Source organism: Amblyraja radiata, chromosome 38 (assembly GCF_010909765.2).
Source record: "Amblyraja radiata isolate CabotCenter1 chromosome 38, sAmbRad1.1.pri, whole genome shotgun sequence".
NCBI lineage: Eukaryota > Metazoa > Chordata > Chondrichthyes > Rajiformes > Rajidae > Amblyraja > Amblyraja radiata.
The window spans coordinates 4,043,274-4,069,178 of record NC_045993.1 but is presented as its reverse complement, the minus strand read 5'-3'; the positions used below and the strand labels follow the sequence as shown (position 1 = coordinate 4,069,178).

At 42.8% G+C, this 25,905-nt stretch overlaps 1 protein-coding gene across 1 annotated transcript; it reads left to right on the top strand.

Annotated features, from left to right (window-relative positions):
- The first annotated feature begins 861 nt into the window (after window positions 1-861).
- eif3l (eukaryotic translation initiation factor 3 subunit L) lies at window positions 862-21,996 on the top strand. The gene is made up of 16 exons (XM_033013527.1): window positions 862-995; window positions 4,090-4,262; window positions 4,640-4,682; window positions 5,569-5,779; window positions 6,651-6,730; window positions 7,410-7,471; window positions 9,341-9,410; window positions 11,037-11,110; window positions 12,129-12,300; window positions 12,581-12,735; window positions 14,590-14,760; window positions 16,740-16,873; window positions 18,489-18,662; window positions 19,638-19,827; window positions 20,861-20,941; window positions 21,803-21,996. Exons 2-16 carry the CDS (start codon window positions 4,257-4,259, stop codon window positions 21,836-21,838), a joined length of 1,659 nt encoding a protein of 552 aa, XP_032869418.1. The 5' UTR covers window positions 862-995; window positions 4,090-4,256; the 3' UTR covers window positions 21,839-21,996.
- The last annotated feature ends 3,909 nt before the right edge of the window (window positions 21,997-25,905 follow it).

The window sequence follows — 25,905 nt, the reverse complement described above, 5'->3', positions numbered from 1 at the left end:
CATTATCTTTAAAAAATTTATATCCTCGAGCAGTTCAAATATTTAGGGAGAAAGACTTTTATATAGGTCTTTTCCCAACCGTACAGTGATCCAAACATTTTGTAATAAATGAAAATGTTTTTTAAAAATATATATATAATAAAAACAGAAAATACTGAAAAAGCAGGTCAGGCCGCATCTGTGGCAAGAGGAATCGAGTTAACGTTTCAGGCCTAAGACGTTCTGATGAAGGGCTTTAGACGAGAAATGTTAACTGTTTCTCTTCCCATTAATGCACCCTGACTTCCCTAGTATTTTCAGCATTTTCTGTTTTTGTTCTGCAATAAATACCAAATATACAAATCACCATTACAGAAAGCACAGCTGTCAATCTACACAATGCAATTTCTATGTCTTTTAACGGTGCCTTTTTTTGGTTGAGGGATTTTTAGCAATATAGAAATATAGAAACATAGAAAATAGGTGCAGGAGTAGGTCATTCGGCCCTTCGAGCCAGCACCACCATTCATGGCTGAACTGAGATGAAGCTTAAAGTTCTTAGTAATAGTGCCAATGGAGCTTTTCCAACTGGTAACATATCAAAAATAGGAAAAGTAACTACCCAAGTATGGATATGAAGGAGAGAGCACAATTTTGAATAGTCTTCACAGAAAGACTATTGAGCCCAATTGAGTCCCCAGAGACCTCTGTTGCTGTAATCAGAAGTTTTCAAACAGTAGAGAGAGACACACAAAAAGCTGGAGTAACTCAGCGGGTCGGGCAGCATCTCTGGAGAAAAGGAATAGGTGACATTTCGGGTCGAGACCCTTCTGCAGACCTTTTGTTTTGATCCCTCCTGTTTGCAAGCAGCGGAACTGTTCTTTGGTGGTTGCAGCCGCGGCGGAGAGGGAACCTTTTCGGCGAAGAACCCAAGTTACCGGTTGGTTGTTCATCGCGTGTTTCTGCTGAAAATTTAGACCGAAAGAAATTAAAGAACAGAGGAGAAAGGTGCCCAGGTAACGAGCCTTATAGACGGATACTCGCGTAGCGGGAGTATGTGGTGGAGGCCGAGCTGCTTTGTGGAGCTTTGGTTGTGTTTACCCCAACTCTCGCCCCGACTCCCCACAGAGAGCCCGAGGCCTAGGCGGGAGCGCCGACAAACTTCTTTATTTATGTCCTTTCTTGTAAAGAAAATATACAAATGGCCCAAAATAATGGCTTTCCTTCAGATTGTGATTTATTGTGTGATGGTTTTTACAGCTTTTGATCACTTGCTTATGGAACATGTATCTTTGTGTGTGTATGTATGTATATATATATGTATATATATATATATATATATATATAATATACATGTGCGTGTGTGTATATATATATATAATGTGTGTGTGTGTATATATATAATGTGTGTATATATATAAATAATGTGTGTGTGTGTGTATATATATATATAATGTGTGTGTGTATATATATGTGTGTGTGTGTGTATATATATCTATGTGTGTGTGTGTATATATATATATGTGTGTGTGTGTGTATATATATCTGTGTGTGTGTGTCTCTCTCTCTGTGTGTGTGTATCTCTCTGTGTGTGTCTCTCTCTGTGTGGGTGTGTCTCTCTCTCTGTGTGTGTGTCTCTCTCTCGGTGTGTGTGTCTCTCTCTCTTGTGGTGTGTCTCTCTCTGTGTGTGTGTGTCTCTCTCTCGGTGTGTGTGTCTCTCTCTCTGTGTGTGTGTGTCTCTCTCTCTGTGTGTGTGTGTCTCTCTCTGTGTGTGTGTGTCTCTCTCTCTGTGTGTGTGTGTCTCTCTCTCTCTGTTGTGTGTGTGTCTCTCTCTCTGTGTGTGTGTGTCTCTCATCGTGTGTGTGTGTGTGTCTCTCTGTGTGTGTGTGTGTGTGTACTCTCTCTGTGTGTGTGTGTGTCGTGTGTCTCTCTCTCTGTGTGTTTGTTGTCCTTCTCTGTGTGTGTGTGTCTCTCTCGCTGTGTTGTCGTGTGTCTCTCTCTCTGTGTGTGGTGTTCTCTCTCTCTGTGTGTGTGTGTCTCTCTCTCTTGTGTGTGGTGTCTCTCTCTGTGTGTGTGTGTCTCTCTCTCTGGTGATTGTGTGTACTCTTCTCTCTGTGTGTGTGTGTTACTCTATGTGTGTGTGTGTGTGTGTTCTTCTCTATCTGTGTGTGTGTGTTCTCTCTTGTGTGTGTGTGTGTCTCTCTTGTGTGTGTGTGTCTCTCTCTCTGTGGTGTGTGTGTTCTCTCTCTCTTGTGTGTTGTGGTGTCTCTGTGTGTGTGTCTCTCTTTGTGTGTGGTATCTATTCTGTGAGGTGTGTCTTCTTGGTATGCGTGTGTGTGTGTGCTATGTGTTGCTGCGTGCGTGTGTGTGTGTATATATGTGAATATGCGTATATGTGTGTGTATATATGAATATGCGTGTATGTGTGTATATATGTGTGTGCGTGTGTACATATACGTGTATATGTGTGTGTATATATTATATATATAATATATATGTGTGTGTGTGTGTGTATATGTGAATATGCGTGTATGTGTGTATATATGTGTGTGCGTGTATATATGTGTGTGCGTGTACATATATGTGTATATATAATATATATAATATATATGTGTATATATGTGAATATGCGTATATGTGTGTATATATGTGAATATGCGTGTATGTGTGTATATTTGTGTGTGCGTGTGTACATATACGTGTTTGTGTGTGTGTGTATATATATATATGTGTGTATATATATATATGTGTGTGTGTATATATATATATACACACACACATATATATGTGTGTGTGTGTGTATATATATATATATACACACACACACATATATATATACATATATATACATGTACATATAATACATATATATATATATATACACACATATATATTACAGATATTATATATATATATATATATATATAATACACACATATATATATACCTCTATCTCCTCTCGTCTCTCTCTCTCTCTATCTCTCTATATCTCTCTCTCTCTCTCTCTCTCTCTCTGCCTCACCATCTCTCTCTCTCTCTCCCTCCCCCCCCCCCTGACTTTTTTTCTCATTTATTGTTTACATCGAAGATAGACACAAAAAGCTGGAGTAACTCAGCCGAACAGGCAACATCTCTGAAGAGAAGGAATGGTGACAGTTCGGGTCGAGACTTTTTGTGCCTATTTTCGGTGTAAACCAGCGTCTGCAGTCCCTTCCTACACACTATGTTTACATATTCTGTTGTGCTGCTACAAGTAAGAATTTCATTGTTCTATCTGAGACGCATTGAAAGGAGGAACTGCAGATGCTAGTTTAAACCAAAGACAGGCACAAAAAGCTGGAGTGGAAGGTCTGAAGAAGGGTCTCGACCCGAAACGTCGCCTATTCCTTTTCTCCAGAGATGCTGCCTGACCCGCTGAGTTACTCCAGCTCTTTGTGTCTGTCTTCTTTATAGAAAGATACAGTACAGGACCAGGCCTTTCGGCCCACAATGTATATGCTGAACATAATGCCACCACCGACTCTTACTTGCCTGCACACAATCCACATTTCTCCATTCCCTGCATATCCATTTGCCCATCTAAAAGTCTCTTAAAATCCACTATAATTTTGCCTCCACAGCCTCCCTGGCAGTGCATTGCAGCCACCCACCAGCCTCTGTGTAAAAACAAAATTGAGCTAAAACTTGTGTAGTTATAATGTGAGTTAAAATGTGAGGAGACCATATTTCAGATTTTATTTCATCAACCCGTTACAGTTGTACCTTTGTGACACGCCCAATTTCAGCTCAGTAACAATGACAGTAATATCATTGAATGTCAGAAAGAATCATGAAAAGATACTACATAGTGCAAATATTATGTGCTGCTTACCATCCCAAACCTGAATGTTATACGATATGATGAAAGCTAAGCAGACATTGGTACATTCACATTAGCCAAACTATCCTGCTACTTATTGCAAGTTCCTTCAAAATATAACATTTATTTTGAAGGGTGCTTATTTGCACAATTCTGCATTGTCATATCTTGTTGCTGAGGATACTGTTATTTATTATATCTCTTAATATTTTGTAGGTTAAGAAACGGTTGATGAGTGAATTATTTTACAGATTTTTTTGTGTGCTTAACTTGGACGGCACAGTGGCGCAGTGGTAGAGTTGCTGCCTTACAACGCCAGATACCCCGGTTCGATCCTGCCTAAGGAGTTCGTGAATTCGATCTGTGACCGCGTGGGTTTTCTCCAGCTTGCTCTGGTTTCCACCGACATTCCAAAGACATGCAGGTTTGTCGGTAAATTGTCCCCAATGTGTAAGATGCAAAACTGGGATATCAGAACTAGTGTAAAGGTAATCGTTGGTCAGCATGGACAGTGGGCCGAAGGGCCTGTTTCCATGCTGTATCTCTAAAACGAAAACTAAAATTCATTAGTAAGGGTGTCGGGTTATGGGGCGAAGACAGGATAATGGGGTTGAGAGGGAAATATAGATCAGCCATAATTGAATGGCAGAGTAGACTTGATGGGCCGAATGGCCTAATTCTGCTCCTCGAACTTATGAAAACAAAAAATATCTGAATGTTGTATGCACCAATTTAATTGTACCACACCAATTCGTATTTTCAAGTTCACACTGCTGATGTTGTTTTCATTTTTGTTCATAGTACGATCCATACGCCTACAATGCTGAATACGACCTTCATACTGGTAAATCCTTATTTAATTATTTTGTTGTCACACCATTATGTGCGACAAGGATAAGCTGATTTGTGCTGCAAAAAGTAGTTGCACAGAAACAAGCCTTAGTGATGTGGCTGAGGTTGACCATAAGTGTAGATATTCGTTCTCCACTCTTACAAGGGAGTGTTAAGGATAGTTTGCCTGTAGGAGAATGGAAGCTCATGCCTCATTTGGTTAAATATTCTGGGAGACCTGCCTGAACCTGATCCATCCACTAAGCGGTCTGTGAGAGCAACAACGGCAGCAGATCCATAATAGAGGCAATTAACGAATGGGCTAAAGAGCCCACAGCCCAAGAAGCCTGATGGAAAAGCTCTTCAGAAAACTTGTGTCCTCAACTGATCTCTCTCTGCACCTCTCACTCAGGCTTGGCCTAAACCTCTTCCTGCGATATTGTGGGAAATCGGTCACATGCCGCTGTTGTAATCATCCCAGTTCTGGGACTAGAAGAGGAGATTTCAGTTGCATACTTTACTGCAACCATGAGTGTCAGGATTGGGAGGCACTGTGGCGCAGCGGTAGAGTTGCTGCCTCACAGTGCCAAGGAGCTGGTTCGATCCTGACGACGGGTGCTGTCTACCGAGTTTGCACGTTCTCCCTGTGTCCGCGTGGATTTTCTCCGGGTGCTCCAGTTTCCTCCCACACTCCAAAAGCGTAGAGGTTTGAGGGTTAATTGGCTTTTATAAATAGTCCCTAGTGCTAGTGTGAGGGCTGATCTGTGGACGGCACGGACTCATTGGGCCGGAGGACCTGTTTCCGCACTGTATCTCTATGTCTGAAGGTCCTTCCTATACAACGGTTCTCAACTAGTTAATTTGCCAGTATTTTGAAAGTGCTTTTCATGTGTTCCCAGGGGATCCCAAGCAGGACCTTGCTTATGAGCGACAGTATGAACAACAAACTTACCACGTGATCCCAGAAGTAATAAAAAATTTCATCCAATACTTCCACAAGACCGTGACTGACCTGATTGAACAGAAGGTCTATGAGCTGCAGTCCAACCGTGTGTCCAGTGATCTGATTGAACAGAAGCTCTATGAGATTCAGGATATCTATGAAAACAGGTACAAGTAATATAATATGCAGTTACATATTTGTTTGTTAGTAAATGCAGAAGATCAGTTTGCAGTATTTTTTGAAATATAGGTCTGTCAGCAAGTGTTAAGACCATCCAGCGAGATTCAATCCAGAAATGGGATATAGACCAAACGAGGCAGGTGAGACTAGTGTAGAAGGGACATGTTGATCGGTGTGGGCAAGTTGGGCCGAAGGGCTCGTTTGCACGCTGTATGATGTGCGAATAGCAAAACAAGCTATTCGGCTCAGCTGGTCTTTGTGTTTCTGTTCAGTGTGAATGTTCTCTGTCCCTCTTTATTTCATTATTTTAGACATTTGGACAGGTACATAGATTGAATAGGTTTAGAAGGATGTGGGCCAAACGCAGGCAGGTGGGACCAGTGTAGATGGGGCATGTTTGTTGGTCGGCGTGGGCAAGTTGGGCCGAAAGGGGTATGACACTCCATTCCTTTCTTCTTCATGTTAACCGTTTCACCTTAAATGGTTAAGGAAAATACTCTTCTGGAGTAATTTTCATATTCCAACTAGCAGACATATCTCTTGGAATTATTTGGCGTATTAGTAACAATTTTATAGTTATGAGGGGGGGGGGGGGGAATAAAGGAGCTTTTAAAAAAGTTGATCATTCTGCAAGACCTCATTACAATTAGAAAGATGCTTCATATTTTCTTGGCCATCATGGCTGGAGTATAAATATCACTAAAGCATTTGGCGATATCTTTAAACTCTGAATTAGAAACACAATATGCCGGTAAACCTCACCTGTGGAGGAAGAGACAGTTAATATGTTGGATTAATTTTGTTCAAGAAAATATTTTTTATGTTTATTCATTTCCCTTGTTTATTCTATTACCTCAGCTGGAACAAACTGACAGAGAGGTTCTTCAAAAACTCACCCTGGCCCGAAGCAGAGACAATTGCCTCCATATGTCGGAACGGTACAATTTTCAGTTTTCAAATTGATATTCCTTGTTAACAGAGTCTAACCCTGCACAATTTATATCCTAGCTGCAGAATAAGACGAATACATAAAAACTATTCAATACACACATTTTCTTTAATTTTACCCTTTTAAATGATTGGTGTCATGGGAACTTTGCAGAATTCTCAAAACTCGATATTAGGGGCTCCGTATAAATGGGATAGGAACAGATTCCAGGCACAAAGCGGCACAATGGTAGAGCTGGTGTCTTTTCAGCGCTAGAGACCCAGATTCGAGCCTGACCATGGGTGCTGTCTGTAAGGAGCTTGTACGTTCTCCCTGCGATCGTGTGGGTTTTTTCCGGGTGCTCCGGTTTCCTCCACACTCCAAAGACGTGCAGGTTTGTAGGTTAATTGGCTTCAGTAAAATTGTAAATTGTCCCTAGTGCGCTGGTCGATGCAGACCCAGAGGGCCGAAGGACTTGTTTCTGCGCTGTATCTCTAAAGTCAGTGCATGGGATCCTTTTCACTTGCATGATTGTCTGCAAAGTGAGTGTGACATTTTTTTCCGCTTTGCTTTTCCCCTCCTGAGCCCCTGACTCAAATCCTAATACTGTTTAATTCACCACCTCCATTGATAGAAGTAATCGCTGAGATTCAGTAAACTGTACTTATCTGCTTAATTGTCTGTTCCAGATGCTGTCTTCCTTATTCTTTATAAGGAGCTCTACTACAGGCACATTTATGCTAAAGTTAGCGTAAGTAATTTAAGTTTCTTATACATACCATTTTGCATGCTATTTTTAAATACTTATGTAAATGCAAAGATATTATTTATAGTTTCTTATTTGTGCTCGATAATTAATATAAAACAATACAGACTGTTATTTCTAATAATTTGATATTTCTTATGATAATCTCTGTGTGAAATCACACAGAGACATGTTTAGCTTCATAACACTTTAATCAGCTGAACACACCCTGGCCTATAAAAATCAAATTTGGATCTTGTGATTGTGTACCCAATAGTATCATTTATTTGGAGAAACAAGGAATTGCAGATGCTGGTTTACCAAACAAAGATACAAAGTGCTGGAGTAGCTCAGTGGGTCAGGCAGCATCTCTGGAGAACATGGATAGGTGACGTTTCGGGTCGGGACCTTTCCTTGGATTGATTTATTTAATCTACAGAATGTGTCATTTCAGGCTTATTCTGAGAATTTTATTTTCAATTCTGGCTTGCATTCCTGATTGCAATCTCTCAGTAACATCTGTAGTCTTAATGCTTAATGGTAGACACGTGGAAAGATGAGAGAGCTTGATGCGAAAACTGCAGGCTGGCTTGATAATCTTTGGAAAGTCCACAGCACAGTGTGACTATTAAGTGTTAGTTTGTTGAACATTTATCACAGGGAGTTAAGTATTGAAGGGATGTTAAGCTTCTGTACAATTATATCTTGCTCATATAATGAAGGAGGCCATTCAGCACAGGGGAGCAAGCCTCTTGGTCCCAGTCCGCCTCGCCTTGTTTCTCCGCAACTCACCAACTGTTCCCTCTTCTATATCCTTGATTTTATTTGCCATTTACGAGGGTAGCCTGTTAACCTAGCCAATTTTCTGGGATATGGCAGGAAACCAGAGCACCTGGAGAAACCCATGCAGTCACAGGGAGAACGTGCAAACTCCCCACAGACAGCACCCAATATCAGGATTGAATGTGGGTCCTTGGAGCTGTGAGGCTGCCACGCAGACTGTGGTGCCACTGTGTCATTTGTAGACTAAACTATATCTTAATGCAAAAAGAAAGTAGGGAGCCGGCAATGTTAGACACAAAGTGCTGGAGTAAATCAGTGGGTCAGGCAGCATGGAGAAAAAGGATGGGTGACGTTTCGGGTCTGAACCCTTCTTCAGACTTAGTCAGACAGCAAAGATAGACACAAAATGCTGGAGTAACCCAGCACGTCAGGCAGCATCTTTTAAGGTCCTTCCCTTTGGTTGAAATCAATAGTGATATCATTGTTATGCAAGGTCCATCATGGTGCAGATTTTCAAGGGAAATTCACTGTAAGCATGTTGAAGCCACACGTCAAATTGCACAATGTGGGTATCCTCCTTACAGCGATCCAGTGTCTCCACTAACTCTCCAGGATCACCTTAATGTAAGGCACGTTTCTAAGTATTCACACCTATACCTGAAAGCTCTTTGGCTGAGGGTGGCAATTACTTATGAATGAAGACAAACAATGCATGCAGCTGTTTAATATGCATCAAAATGTTCTAATATTCTTCATGTCTGAACAGTGCACTTTAACAGTCACTATGTTAAGAATATTCTCCCTGATGAATTGAGGGCCAAAGAGACTGTTTCTATGTAGGAAAGAACTGCAGATGCTGGATCAAAGGTAGACACACAATGCTGGAGTAACTCAGCTGGACAGGCAGCATTTCTGGAGAGAAGGAATGGGTGATATTTCGTCGAGACCCATTCCTTCTCTCCGGAGATGCTGCCTGTCTCGCTGAGTTACTCCAGCATTTTGTGTCTATCTTCGGTTTAAACCAGCATCTGCAGTTCTACACATTGAGCCTGCGACGCTTCTGTGTTACTAAATATTTCTTGCATTCCCCAGGGCGGACCTTCGCTGGAACAGAGGTTTGAATCTTACTACAACTACTGCAATCTGTTCAACTACATTCTCAGTAAGAAATTTTGTAAAATACCGATTCTGTTCTCTTTCTTCTGAAACTCATTCCTGTTGCCCTCCTCTTTCTTTCTCCTGCCACTCCCCACAGAAAGGGAGAAACTCAGTGAATATTAGCATTATTTCATAATTACTTTGTCACATCTAATCATGTCACAGTCGAAGAGATCATTAATTTGGACGATATAACTCCGAGGAACAGAGATGTGCGTGAGGGTGGGGTGGAGGGAGGATGTGGATTGTAGGAATAGCTGGGTAAAAGAGTTTTTCTGTATTGGTGTTTATACTCAGTGTAAAACAATAAACCCTGGTTGTTGCAAAGGGGGAGAAACAGGAGGCTGAGAATGAGTTCAAAGCTGCAATCAAACCAGGTCTGAACACAAAACATCAACCAAAGTGCACCTTTCTGATGTGCAGCCTCACTACGCTGCATAGAGTGGGCCAGGCATGGTTGTTCTACCCAGGGTCCATTTAGACGGTAAAGGGCCTGTCCAACTTGGCCGTCATTTGCGCGTAATTTACGCGACATCATTTAAGCGTCACGACGCACGGGTCGTGACACGCACGTGATGCGCGCATGGTGCGTGATGACATAGGCAGTGGCGCGCGGCGTCGCAGGATTTTGTGATGTACAAAATCTTCGCACGTCGTCTGTGTGACGCGCAAATGACGGCCAAGTGGGACAGGCCCTTAAGACATAGAAGCAGAATAAGCGGCACAATGGCGCTGGGGTGAGGTTGCTGCCTTACAGCGTTCGGTAGGCCAAAGGGCCAGTTTCGGCACTATGCATCTCTAAAATCTAAAACATTTGCCCATTCGGCTTATCGAATCCACTCTGCCATTCGATCATGGCTGACCTATTTATCCCTCTCAACCCCATTCTCCTGGCCTTCTCCCCGTAACCTTTGATGCCCTTGCTAGCCAAGAATCTTTCAATCTCCGCTTTATAAATACTCAATGTCTTGACCTCCACGGCAATGAACTGAGTATTTATTCTCTGCACAAGCTTCCCATCGCTCCACTTCCTCTAGGTTTTGCCGCCAACAAGTTCTGATAATTTCATACAAAAATCCAAGTGTGTGGAACAGTAAAACCAGAATGCTTAAGTATCGTGGGTTAGCAGTTATATGTAAAAATAAATGTGCAGAAATACTCTGGGGAATTGTGCATGAACAAGGAACTGCAGATGCCAGTTTTTTTAAAGACACAAAGTGCTGGAATAACTCAGCAGGTCAGGCAGTATGTCTGGAGAACACGGATAGGTGATGTTTTGGGTCAGGACCCTTTTTCGGGAATCGTGAATGCTTGAAAGACTCAGTAAAAATGACTGGAATAGCAAGCGACCAAAGAGTATGTGAGGAGAATATTTTTTTTCATACATGACCTTCTCAGTGAGAAGTCGGAGGCTGCTACTCCAGGCGATAATAACCACCAGAATATTTGTATTTTCGGGTCTGTAGATTTTGCAATGGCACCTGGATAGGCATGGGATGGAGGGATGTGGATCATGTGTCGGCAGAAGAGATTAGATTAATTTGGCATCATGTCCAGTGCGGACATGGTGCCGTACAGTTCTGTGTATGTCGTCATTTTAAAATCAAACCATCTCTTGTCCTTCCTTTAGATGCTGATGGCCCTGTTCCCCTGGAGCTCCCGAATCAGTGGCTGTGGGACATCATTGACGAGTTCATTTACCAGGTGACTTTCTGTCTTCTCTTCAGGTTAACTTGCCTGGATATCAACCCTTTTCTGTTTCAGATAGACCTGTGTGTGTTAGTGGAGCCGGCTACTGTCGGAGTTCATCCAGTTACACCAGCTCCCGTGCTTGAAACATTATTGAATGCTCACACTTGGCCTCTTGTTATGGGTAATCATGTCATCCTTTTAAGACTAACATTTCCTGACAATATCAGAATTTTGAAGGGGCTGCATTTATTTTTTTCTAAATCGAATAGTAAATTTTTTTTTTTTTTCATGTGATAATTTTGAAATCCTCTTCAATCAATTATTTCTCAGTACCATTGTGCTTTGTCAGATTAGCTGTTCAGTCTTCAATGGTATTTTATTTTGTTGCCTTTATGCATTTTGGTTTTCTATTGCCACTCTCCAGACACTTTATTAACCTGCTCATTCACATCATCAGAACCCCCCATCTCACCGCTTCATCAGCCCCATCTCTCCGCTTCAACAGCCCCATCTCGTCGCTTCATCAGGCCCCCCCCGCCGCTTCATCAGGCCCCCCCCCCCGCCGCTTCATCAGGCCCCCCCCCCCGCCGCTTCATCAGGCCCCCCCCGCTGCTTCATCAGGCCCCCCCCCACACCTTTGTGAGAGAAAAAAAACCTCTAATCGAGCCTGATGTTGTGAAGTAGAATATTATGACCCTAGTTTATAACATTAGGTTTGGTTAGAGTTGGATTGGTTATAAAATCGATTTGTTACCCTATTTGTCCTCATATTTATGTGTAGTTGATCCCTACCTCCTTCTAACCTCTGCAACACATACCCGGACTGATTTAAGTATATTCTGATTAATCCAAATCTGCCTTTGAGCAGAACCAAGCAGAGGTTTGCCTATAGAGTGGAGCCAAGCATTTGGTCAGATTACAAGTAGAAATGTCTCTCATTTGCTTTTCCCAGACTTGATTTGGCCTAAAGGTTGACATGCATTATATTGAAGTTGTTTAATTCCAACTTTTCCCCCGATTCTCTACACAGTTCCAATCTTTCAGCCAGTACCGCTGCAAAACAGCCAAGAAGACAGAGGAGGAGATTGATTTCCTACGGTCGAATCCCAAAATCTGGAATGTTCACAGCGTCCTCAATGTCTTGCATTCCCTAGTGGATAAATCCAACATCAATCGGCAGCTGGAAGTCTATACCAGTGGAGGCAAGTGTTGACGTCACTTAATTCTGTGAAGAGGTTGATTATCTTCCTTTCATTCCTTTGTCCCTGTGCATTCTCCGGAAATATTAAAAACATGTTTGTTTTCTGCATAAGAATATATTTTCCTCAGTCTGAAGAAGGGTCTCGACCCGCAATGTCACCCATTCCTTCTCTCCAGAGATGCTGCCTGCCCCTCTGAGTTATTCCATCTTTTTGTGTCTATCTTTGGTTTAAACCAGCATCGGCAGTTCCTTTCTACAAATCTCCCTTTTGTTGGTTACAGGAGACCCTGAGAGTGTTGCCGGGGAGTATGGACGACACTCCCTGTACAAGATGCTGGGATATTTCAGCCTGGTTGGGCTCCTACGTCTCCATTCCCTTCTTGGAGATTACTACCAGGCCATCAAAGTGCTTGAGAACATTGAACTCAATAAAAAGGTGAGTTTCGCTGAACTAACATTGGCTTTCCATTGTGTCACAGTCAAGTTTGTTATGTGCTGGATGCCCAACATTGACGCTTCTTTACAAAAGTTAAAAGCGCCACAGATAACGAGCAAAGAATCTGAGAATATGATAAACCAAACTAGACTTCAGATTTATATACTTAGCCAAGAGTTTTTTTTTAATGTAATTGGCTGAAGGAGAAATAAAAGAAGAGGGGAGCACACATTAAAGATTTCACTTCTCCATTTTAAGATGCAGTATTTTCTGAGTCTTGTGTTAGTGTAACTTCAAAGCCTTCTGTAGTCTGAACATGCGTCCATTTCTGCCTAATTATATGGCAGCAGATGCGACTTTTTAATTAATACCATTATCCCAGTTGCAGAAACTGAAAGATAATTTGTCCCAACTGTGAGTGAAAATAGAGTAAGATTTTAATTGTTCTATAGATTTCACTTCTGATGTGCTGCTACCTACTGACATGTAACAATGTCTTAGGATTATTGAAAACTGCTGGCTCTTTCTACCCCATAATAATCCTGCAATAATTGAAGCAGATAAGTAAGTGGAACCGTTCTTTTGCTGCTGTTTTAGCAGGGGAGGATGTAACAACATAGTAATTCACCCTAGGTACACAAAAAAGCTGGAGAAACTCAGCAGGTGCAGCAGCATCTATGGAGCGAAGGAAATAGGCAACGTTTTGGGCCGAAACCCTTCTTCAGACTGGGTTTGTCTGGGTTCAGTAATTCACCCTGGCTGCTAGATTTATAGGGATCCTACAGACTTGATTGTCAAAAGAGTGAGAAGTGGATTCTGACCGACAGGTGCCTGGTTTAAGAAAATGAAAGCCATGTTATAAAGCAATCTTTCATTAGCCGCCAACTGGAAGTCTACACCAGTGGAGGCAAGTGTTGATGGCTCTTCATCCTGGTTGTCTTTTCTTTTATTCCTTTGAGCCTGTGAATTCTTTGGCAGTATTAAAAACAGTCTTGTGTTTAAGAAGGAACTGCAGATGCTGGAAAATCGAAGGTACACAAAAATGCTGGAGAAACTCAGCGGGTGCAGCAGCATCTATGGAGCGAAGAAAATAGGCAACGTTACGGGCCAAAACCCTTCTTCATAAACCCGTCTGAAGAGGGGTTTCGGCCCGAAACTTTGCCTATTTCCTTCGCTCCATAGATGCTGCTGCACCCGCTGAGTTTCTCCAGCATTTTTGTGTACCTTAAAAACAGACTTGTGTGCTGCACAGACATTGGCTGTGTGTATCTAATAAATGATAAACCTGCACATCTTTCCCTTAGAACGGTAAACTAATTTTAAGTTAATGTCTAAAATGCTGGATAGCCCACACTGTTCCAAGCTAAATTTAACGCTGTGTTTTGTAGGTGTATGATTTAAGGGCCTGTTCCACTTACACAACTTTTTCGGCGAATGCCGGCACCCATCATAGGTCGTTGCAGGTCGCCCAAAATTTTCAGTATGTTGAAAATCCAGCAGCGACCAAAACAAGGTACGACTCTTAGGGCGACTACTCACGGCCATACAGGCTTCATGTACCCCGCGACATGTCGCCAGGGTGTCGCCTGTATGGTCGTGAGTAGTCTCCTAGTCGCCCAAAGAGTCGTAGCGTCTTTCTGGTCCCCGCTGAATTTTCAACATGTTGAACATTTTCGGCGACCTATGACGGGTGCCGGCAGTCGCCGAAAAAGTCGCGTAAGTGGGACAGGCCCTTAAATTTGTGTATCTTCTGAATTTATATTTCAAACCTTTTCTCTTGTATTTATCCATTTAATTCTATCTGCGTCAATTCCGTATTAATAATATCCCAAATTTTGTTTGATTCCATTGCAGAGTATGTACTCCAGGGTGCCAGAGTGTCAGGTCACGACTTATTACTATGTGGGCTTTGCCTATTTGATGATGCGACGTTACCAGGATTCGATCCGTGTGTTTGCCAACATTTTGTTGTATATTCAGAGAACCAAGAACATGTTTCAGCGCTCAACCTACAAATATGAAATGGTAAACAATTGCGGCGTGTGTGATCCAAAGCGGAAATGCTCTGCGGGTCTCCGAAACTCTACTTCCCATTCTGTAATCAGCATCGCAGAGAGTATTTGGGATGTTGTATCTTGAGGATATTCATGTAAAACGTACTTCAAAATTTCTGTAAAGCATAAGAAATGTCTCCTGATCTATCTGCATTTAAATGATTCAACTGAAAACATAGAAACATAGAAAATAGATGCAGGAGTAGGCCATTTGGCCCTTCGAACCAGCACCGCCATTCAATATGATCATGGCTGATCATCCAACTCAGTAACCTGTACCTGCCTTCTCTCCATACTCCTTTTGGATCCATAAAACTTCATATGGATCCAAAAACCTCCATAAAATTTTGGATCATTGACATTTTCCAAGCTTTGACTTTGCTGATCTTGCTGCAGTATCATTTCATTTTGATTCTTTATTTTTCTCAACACATCACCAATTGATGCTTCCACAGCTGACCAAAACCCACCTACCTTCTCCTAAACAACTAGGTTTCATCAGAAGCACCAATCCTTCCTTCCCTGACACTACACATATTCCAGTGAAATAGGCAGCCTTCCCATGAAGGGAACTGAGGCCCAATATATTACTCTCAATATCTCACATCGAGGACCAAATCTGAGACATTCCTTTCTTGGTACTCTTGCAGATAGTGTTAAACAATTGGTGCCTGTACCAAATCCTGCCCACTGCTCTGCTGTGTTGTATACAGTGGGGTGTATGTGAACAGAAATATCGTATCTCCCTGGTCAATTCGTCCCTTCCCACCCAAACCACCCTCTCACCTGGTAATTTCCCTTGCAACGTCACCTATTCCTTCGCTCCGTAGATGCTGCCTCGAGCATTTTTGTCTACCTTCGATTTTTCCCGCATCTGCAGTTCTTTCTTAAAGAAATATTGTGTCTGTAACTCCTTAGTCTAATTTGGAGTACATTAAAAAAATCATCATCATCTGCATCGTTGAAAACATCAATGGGCACGGTGCCTTACAATGCCGTGTACGACAGTGATCGCAACTTCTACTGAAGTGTGGATGGCCGTTGGCTTGCTAGGAGCTCATCTGCCCTTTGACGGGTCTTGTTTTTGGTCCTGCTGGGGGTCCACAGCCCCCTCCTCACCTGGCAAACCAGGTGGGGGAGACGGTTTAGTCGCCGACTATCCGACCATGGAGCAGGTAGCACGGGATGAAATGATACCCGTGGCGGGGGGAACTCCCCCCGACCTGACCTGAACATTCAAAGAGCATAAATATATTATTAGGCGCGGCACAGTGGTGCAGCGGTAGAGTTGCTGCCTGACAGGTTAATTGGCTGGACAAAGCTTGGCATGTGATAAGTGGATATACGTGGGGAGGCTGGATTGGCATGGACAGACTACGTTTTGAGTTGGGACCCTTATTCAAACTGATTGTAATAGGGCAGGGATTACTGGACAAGAGAGGTGGGGACGGATGGATGGAATAAATGACAATGGCTAGGGATGAAAAGGATTTAAAAGGGTGTCAGATAGGGAATGACAAGCTGGAGGACAGAATGAAGGTGGAATGGAACAGTAGAGAGGAAAGATGGGGGTAAATGGGAGATAACAATCTCTCTTTATGGTTTGTTTAAAGGTTTTTCCGAATAATAATCACAATGTAGGACAGAACAGGAATAACATTTAAAATAAATCAAAAACTATCTGAGGGGTAACTTTTTCACACAAAGGGTGGTGGGTGTATGGAACAAGCTGCCAAAGGAGGTAGTTGAGGCTGGGACTATCCCGACATTTAAGAAACGGGTGCATGGATAGGACGGGTTTGGAAGGATATGGGCCACATACTAGCAGGTGGGACTCTAGTGTAGCTGGGACATGGTGGGCAAATTGGGCCGAAGGGTCTGTTTTCACACTGTATCGCTCTATGACTCTATTTTCTGTCTTCCCCACTCCTTCTCCAAATGTACTTGCAGATAAACAAGCAGAACGAGCAGATGCACAGTCTACTGGCAATCGCCTTGACACTGTACCCGATGAGGATCGACGAGAGCATCCATACCCAGCTGAGAGAGAAATACGGAGACAAAATGCTGCGCATGCAGAAAGGGTGGGTCTCCTCCACATTGTCATGTTGCAGTCGCTTGGATCACCCGTCATTCATTAGTTCCAACTTGCATTCATGCAGCATCTATAAATTCAGTTGTACAATGTGTCCTTACCTGACACCCTTTTGTCTCCTTTTCATCTCTAGTCTTTGTCATTTACATCCATCCATCTGCCAGTCAACCCCCTCCCTCACCTGTATCCACTGATCACATGCCAGGCTTTGTCCTGTCACCACCTTTCTATTCCAGCTTTCTCCACATTGTCTTACAATCATTCTGAATAAGGGTCTCAACCCAAAACGTTGTCTGTCCATTCCCACCACAGATGCTGCCTGACCCACTGAGTTCCTCCAGCACATTGTATTCCAACATACCCCATAATGTGATAATAAGCCACACATAATTCCTTCTGTCGTGGGGTAGACTGACTCCCCTCCCCGCAATCTTTGCACATCTCCAATCTTTTCCACTCATCATTTTAGTTTCATGTATCTTGTGTTTTATGGCTGTTGGCAGACCAATTTCCCTCCTGGGATAAATAAAGTTCTATCGTATCGTGCAAGGAGATACAGAGTCATCAAAGTCGGTTTTAACATCGACTATCTATTCCCTCCACCGATGCTGCCTCAACCGCTGAGTTCCTCCGGCACTTTGTGGTTTTTTTTCAATAGAGACAAGTAGTTAGTTAGTAAGTAAGTAAGTTTTATTTATATAGCACGTTTAAATCAACTCGCGTTGAAACCAAAGTGCTTTACATAAAATAAATAATTAAGTTTCCGTACATCCATAGAAAAATGTAAAGTAGAAAAATGGCACAACACATTATAGAATTGAACACAAACGTCCCCCCACAACAGAATCAACATTTTCCACTGTGGGGAAAGGCACCAGAAAGTTTAGTCCTCTTCCTCTGTGAAACACCCGAGGTCGTGGCCCATTTGTGGCCTCTGCAGCCAGTCCGATGTTTTCAGGCCCTTTTAATTCCAGTTGAATTTATTTTGATCAAGACAGCGGAAGGCATTCCCACCCACAGCAGATTACTGAAAAGTGGATGTGTGAGAAGCGTAGAGATCACAGTGTACAGAAAAAGTGTGTTACGTTCTGATGGGAAATCAGTTGGGTGGTAACTTTGATTATGGCGGACAAGGTATGGCATTCGGATAATACTGCCCCATCCACTGAGACTGCTGCTGAATCGTTTGGTTTAAGTAGCCTTGTGCACTTCAATATTCAGTTTAGATACACTGAAACGGTCCCTTTGACCCACCAAGTCCACACCAACCATCTTTGTTATCCCACTTTCACATGCCCCACACTAGAGACAATTTTACTGAACCCAATTAATTTACAAACCTGCATGTCCTTGGTGTGCGGGAGGAAGCCGAAGCACCTGGAGGGAATTGAAGATAATGGGGACAGAAGATCATATTGAGGAAAGACACACGATGCTGGAGAACTCAGCAGGTCAGGCAGCATCCCTGGAGAACATGGATAGGTGACGTTTTGGGTCAGGACCCTTCGTCAGACTTCAGCTACTCCCTGAGCTGCTGTGTTTTTCCAGAGCTTTTGTTTTTAATATTAATATCTTTTCTCCTGTAATCTTGCCTTTCATTGCAGAGAGATGAATATCTTTGAGGAGTCGTTCAGTTTTGCCTGCCCCAAGTTCCTGTCGCCCGTGGTGCCAAATTACGACTCGGTGCATCCAAACTATCACAAGGAGCCCTTCCTGCAGCAAATGAAAGTCTTTATGGATGAGGTGCAGCAGCAGTCGGTACTTTCCACCATCCGTAGGTATGTGAGCTCGGCATGTGACAGGAATGACCGAGAATGGCCTCATTCAATAGACAATAAGTGCAGAAGTAGGCCATTTGGCCCTTCGAGCATTCAATGTGATCATGGTTGATCATCCCCAATCAGTACCCCGTTCCTGCCTTCTCCCCATATCCCCTGACTCCGCTATTTTTAAGAGCCCTATCTCGCTCTCTCTTGAAAGCATCCAGAGAACCTGCCTCCACCGCCCTCTGAGGCAGAGAATTCCACAGACCCACCACTCTCTGTGAGAAAAAGTGTTTCCTCGTCTCCGTTCTAAATGGCTTACCCCTTATTCTTAAACTGTGGCCCCTGGTTCTGGACTCCCCCAACATCGGGAACATGTTTCCTGCCTCTAGTGTGTCCAAGCCCTTAACAACCTCATTCATGTATCGATAGGACAGTGAGGGGGAGTGTGGTATGAGTGATTAAACTGAGTCCCGATCCACTTCGGCGAGAACAAACGTAGACTCGGCAACCGTTCCGTCGAACACTTGTGCTCGGCTCGCCGAGGCCTACAGGATCTCCCAGTTTCCAATTGACCCACACTGACCTTTCTGTATATGCCAACTCATAGAGTGATGCAGCGTGGAAACAGGCCCTTCGGCCCAACTCGCCCACACCGGCCAACAAAGTCCAAGCTACACTAGTCCCACCTGCCTGTGCTTTGCCCATATCCCTCCAATCCTGTCCTTTCCATGTACCTGTCTGTTTCTTAAACGATGGGATAGTCCCGGCCTCAACTACCTCCTCTGGCATCAGTCTGAAGAAGGGTTTCGGCCCGAAACGTCGCCTATTTCCTTCGCTCCATAGATGCTGCTGCACCCGCTGAGTTCCTCCAGCAATTTTGTGTACCTCCTCTGGCAGCTTGTTCCATGCACTCACCACCCTTTGTGTGAAAAAGTTACCCCTCGGAAATTCCTTTTGGTTGAAGGGTCACTTTCTCTCCTCTTGCAGTTTCCTGAAGTTATACACCACAATGCCCGTGGTTAAGTTGGCTGGGTTTCTTGACATGACTGAGCAGGAGTTTCGCATCAACCTCCTAGTCTTCAAGCACAAGATGAAGAACCTGGTGTGGACCAGTGGCATTTCAGCCCTCGATGGTGAATTTCAGTCAGCTTCAGAAGTTGACTTCTACATCGACAAGGTACGTTTTATTTTTGAGGATTGTCTATCCTATCCTTCCAGTCGATCTTTTAAAATACTTAGTGAAGCACACAAAACGCTGGAGTAAATCGGTGGGTCAGGCAGCATCTGTGGAGGGAATGGATCGGTGAAGTTTTGGGTCGGGACCCCTTTTTCAGATCAGTCCTGAAATGTTGCCTGTCCATCTCTTTCACAGATGCTGCCTGACCCGCTAAGTTCTTCCAGCAGTTTGTATTTTTCTCAAGTTTCCAACATCTGTAGTTCCAGTGTCTCTTTCTAAAATGCTTAGAATGCCGGCAGATTTAGACTTTAGACCAGAGATACAGTGCAGAAACAGGTTCGCAGAGTCCGCGCAGACCAGCGTACACTTATCCTACGCACAAGGGACAATTTTCAATTTTTACCGAAGCCAATTAACCTACAAACCTGCACATCTTTGAAGTATGAGAGAGAACCGGAGCACCCGGAGGAAACCCACGCGGTCCCAGGGAGAACGTACAAACTCCGTACAGATAGCACAGGTAGTCAGGATTGAACCTGGGTCTCTGGCGCCGTTAGGCAGCAACTCTACTGCTGCATCACTGTGCCGCCCATTTGAAGGCGCCATATCCACTTGTTGCTGATAAAGATTCCGGTAACATTGTAAAGTACTGAACTCAAGTTCAAGTGAGTTTATTGTCATGTGTCCCTGTACAGGACAATGAAATTCTTGCTTTGCTTCAGCACACAGAACATAGTAGGCATTTACTACAAAACAGATCAATGTGTCCATATACCATAATATAAATATATACACACATGAATAAATATACTGATAAAGTACAAATAACAGAAAATGGGTTATTAATAATCAGAGTTTTGTCCGAGCCAGGTTTAATAGCCTGATGGCTGTGGGGAAGTAGCTATTCCTGAACCTATACTGTTGAAGGTGGTATACCCCTTGAACTGGTGAATGGTAAAACACTGGACCATGCCTTGGTCACTAATGGAACTGTTTGGATTTGCTTAATCTTTGTCTTTGTCCCTTCACTCAGGATATGATCCACATCGCAGATACCAAAGTGGCCAGGAGATACGGAGACTTTTTTATCAGGCAGATTCACAAATTTGAGGAGGTGAGCTGAACAGAAATCTTTTCACTGTATCTCGGTACATGTGACAATAAACTAAACTAAGTAACTAACATTTCCATCTCTTATAACTGGCCTTTTCTCGCTGCCTTCATGAAGATTCTTCCAGCTTGGGTAGTGCCTTTATAAAGAAGGACCATCCACCTTCCTTCTCAGTGCTCCTGAGCCTTCAAGCCTTGAAGCAAAAGAGCAAAACCATTTCCTGCATCTTAAGACTGAATAATAAATGTTTTGCCTGTGACACTCAGATCCTAAAACTGAATCAATATAAACGATATGTTACAGTCGAGTAGACACAAAGACTTACCAATTGCAGATTCACATGCTGCTACGGTGGACTGTGTATTACTGGGAGTGTTAATACGTTATATTAAGGGCGTCAAAGGTTACGGGGAGAAGGGGTGAGAGGGAAAAATAGATCAGCCATGATCGAATGGTGGGGCAGACTCAATGGGCCGAATGGCCTAATTCTGCTCCAATGTCTTGCAGCCTTATTGGCAAAAATGACCAGTATCTCCAGATGGTTTTGCACTATTATTGTTCTTTTATTTGTTGGACATTTTTTAATGTATGTTTATCATATTATCTATTGAGTATTGTGTTTACAAACCCGTTGTGCTGCTGCAAGTACGAATTCCATTACTCATTTTCAGACATATGACAAAACACTGATTTTATCTGAACAAAGTCTGTTATCGCTGCCGTGGCGTCACTGGTAGCATCTGAATTTTTATACACGGGAGGGAGGTCTACATTCCTATCCCTGGCGAATGACAGACTTTGTCCAGATTTGTCTTTTCACCAAAAGTTCACAAGTGTTCACACGTTTTATTTTTCATTTTGTAGCTCAATCGAAGCCTGAAGAAAATCACCCCACGATAATGGGACTCTGGTGAAGTAGAGATGCCACTTGATGGTCGCCGAGCGAGTCCCTTGTAATTGTTGCTCCCAATATATATGTAGATATATAACAACTGTGTTATTTGGCTGGAGATAACTTGAGTACCTTCTACAAATACATATTGGCAACCACAAAGCAATTGCCTTCTGTTTATTTGTGAACATCACATGTGGAGAACAAATGCTAACTAAAAATAAGATCTGACACCAACTTTGTCAATGGGCATATGAATGTTGATGAAACAGAAAAGGCTGGAGGAGCTCAGCAGGTTAGATAGCATCTGTGGAAGGAATGAATAGCTAATATTCCGGGTTGGAACCCTTCTTCAAACTCGACCCGAAACGTCGCCTCTCCATTCCCTCCGCTGATGCTAACTAATACGTTCTTCCAACACTGTGTGTTTCGATCAACATTCCAGCATCTCTTGTCTCTTGTAACAGCATAGGCTTGTCATTTAAAAGATTTGGTAAGGCAATCCATCTTAACATAAATAAACTTCAGCAATCTATTCGTTTATTGCAATTAAAGCAACGTCACAATATTCTTAAGGTAGTCCCATGCAAAGACAAATCATGTACAGACAAACACTGAAGGTTTCTCTCATGATTACATTTCAAGTGGTGATTGGAAAATTCTTCTCAATAGACTAAACTCTCAAGTTAATTGGAACAAGAGACCTGTGATTGGTGCTGCCTAATATCTACAACATTTCTGCCTCCGTGATTGTATTTACGTTGGCTGTCTGGATCTATTTGGTTAATGGCACCATCTTTCAATAAATGTACATGGTGTCCTGGCTATTTACTATTTACTATCTTTTAACCAAGGACATTGTCAACATGTGGCATACACCAAAATCTTTATACAGTACATCTCTGCTACAGGCCTTGATAGTTTTATATGCCTCTACAAGGTCCCTTCCTCCTCTCCATCAACCTCCTCTGCCCGAAGGAAAATTAGAAATTTTCCCCAGTGTGTAAGGCAAGGCAAGGCAAATTTATTTGTATAGCACCTTTCAACAACGAGGTAATTCAAAGTGCTTTACATAAAACATTATAAGCATTGGAAAGAAACACATATGAAATGACATTTAGATGTAAAACGATTATTAGATTATTCAGATAAAATAATTACAAAATTAAAAGCAATCAAATAGAATAAAACCAGGAATAGAAGTTACAGTGCAATATAGGTAATTAATAAATTGTATTGTTTTGTTTACTGAAAGGCAGTGGCAAACAGAAAAGTCTTCAGTCTAGATTTAAAAGAGCTGAGAGTTGCAGCAGACCTGCAGTTTTCTGGGAGTTTGTTCCAGATATGTGGTGCATAAAAACTAAATGCTGCCTCTCCATGTTTAGTTCTGACTCTGGGGACACAGAGCAGACCTGTCCCAGACGATCTGAGAGGTCTGGGTGGTTCGTAGCTAAGCAGAAGATCAGAAATGTATTTTGGCCCTGTAGGATGATGCTAGTAGATAGGGGTTATTGCTGGTTGGCATGGAATTGGTGAGCTGAAGGGCCTGTTTCAGCACTATCTCTGAAGTAAAGTCTAAAGTAAAGAAAACACGACCTATCCAGTCTCATAATTGCTATACCATCCCAGGTAATATCCTGGTAGAAAGATTAGAGGGGAAATGAAAAATAATTTCCTCCAAATTATTGGCACAGCGGGTAGAGTTGCTGTCACACAGCGACAGAGACTCGGGTTCAATCTCGACTACGGGTGCTGTCTGTACGGAGTTTGTACATTTTCCCCGTGACCTGTGTGTTTTCTCTGAGATCTTTGGTTTTCTCCCACACTTCAAAGACGTAGATTAATTGGCTTGGATTTATTTATTGGTATAAAAGTGGAAATTGTCCCTGGTGTGTGTAGATTTGTGTTAATTTGCGGAGATCGCTGGTTGGTGCGGCCTCGGTGGGCCGTATGGCTTGTTTCCGCGCTGTATCTCTAAACTAAACTAAACTAAACTAAAAAAGGTGGAGTCTGGAATTCATTGCCTGAAAGGATGGGAGTGGCAGAAACAACACAACCACCTCCACCATCACATTTAAGCAGTACTTGGATATGTACGTGAAGAGCCTTGATCTGTAGGCCAGTGGACTCGGTCTTGAAAGGAGGGATTGGATTGGAAATCCCAAATTGCATGGGAAAGATGGGCTGAATAGCCTCTGCATTATTAAGTTTCCATTGTTTTATGAAAATTCGGGATGTCATTGAGAATCATGAGTCTTTGTCAGCAGCACACAGAAACCTAGCGGAGTTCTCCACCTCTCAAACGACTCTCCCTCCCACTCCCATCACCTACCTCCTGCCACACTTCTGGTAGAGGATGCAGTTCCCAATGTTGATCTCGTCGGCATCTCAAGATCTACAGAACTGGAGTGGAAGCAAGTTAGCCCTTGATCCCAAGGGACTAAAGAGAGGTACTTGAAAGGAAGAGAAAGATGAAAGAGGATCAAGAGGACATAATGCAAGAAATAGCTGGAGTAAGGCCATTCGTCCCCTTGAGCTGGCTCTGTCATGTATTTTTCCTGTCCTATCCCCATATCTCTCCATGATTCTAATCTCTTACAAATCTATCAATTTCCGTTGTGAGTACAGTAGATGGCTGCCTCCACATCCCTCTGGGATACAGAATTCTATAAAATCGTCATCCTTTGAGGATATTTCTCCTCTTTTCCGTCACACATGGCCTCCCTCTTATTTTGATACTGTGGCCGCTGCTTCTAGTTTTTAGAACGTATTCAGAGGAAACATCTTCCATGCATCCAACTTAACGAGCTTACCAGGAATGTTATGTCACACTCCAAAGATGTCACACTCCAAAGCTGCTGCACCCGCTGAGTTTCCCCAGCAATTTTGTGTACCTTCGATATTCCAGCATCTGCAGTTCCCTTTTGAACACATGTTTGTAGTTTAATTTGCTTTGGTAATATTGTAAATCGTCCCTTGTGTGTAGAATAGTGCAAGTGTACAGGGTGATCGTTGGTTGGTGCGGACTCGGTGGGCCGAAGGGCCTGTATCTCCAAACTTTTTTAAGAAGCTGTGACAATAGGAGAGTCTACACGGGTCTCAGGAGTTAAGGGAGGTACTATCACAACATTTCAAAGCCATTTGGACATTGGTACATGGATAGGACAGGTTTGGAGGGATATGGGCCAAACGCAAGCAAGTAGGACTAGTGTAAATGGGGCATAATAATAATAACAAATTTTATTACGGACTCGAGGTCCAGACAAGGGACAACATTACATTAAAAAAATGCATTGCCTATTTTAAAAAATATCATAAAGTACATATAAAATCTTAGTATATCACTTATAAAAGCGTCATAAATTATATTAAAAAAAACAATACATGAGTTAAAAAACCAGAATAAAAGAATGATCAATGTCCTACAACGAGACAACGATACCAGTGTCTCCACAGCTGGGATTCGTAGCGTGTAGTGCAAACCCTTATGTTTGACAAGGCCACAATAATTACATTTTTAGAGTCATTTATCCTGCAAATGAATTTATACATGTGATTTCTGAGGATAGCTTCTAAAGTACTGACTCCTGCAGCCACAAACATTACTGGCACTACACCATCTAGGTTTCCTTAGCAGTGTTCTCATGGCATCGTTATATATGCCACCTTTAGTCTCTGCAAACTTGTCTTTCCATAGTTTGACCACAGGTGCGCAGTGTAGAGTGGTGTGCAGTATGCTCTAAATAGCTAAAAAGGGAATAGTTGAAGCAGGGAGAGGAGGGCGAGAGTTTGGGGCCTGGTTCAAGATGGCCGACTTTTGCATCCTGTTTCCGCGCTTAAAGATGGCGGCGCTGGCTTAACAGCTGCGGCCCACCTGCAGTCCGTCTGTTTTTTTTCTTTCGTTTTGTTCCTTGTCATGTTTTAGTTAATTTTGTTTTATTAAGTTGTGTATGTGTGTGGGTGGGGTGGGAGAAACATGCTTTGGTCTCTTCCTTCGGGGGATGCGACTTTTTCTTCGGTCGTATTCCCCGTCTCCGTCTGCGCCGAGGCCTAATGGCGGAGCTGGCAGCATCGG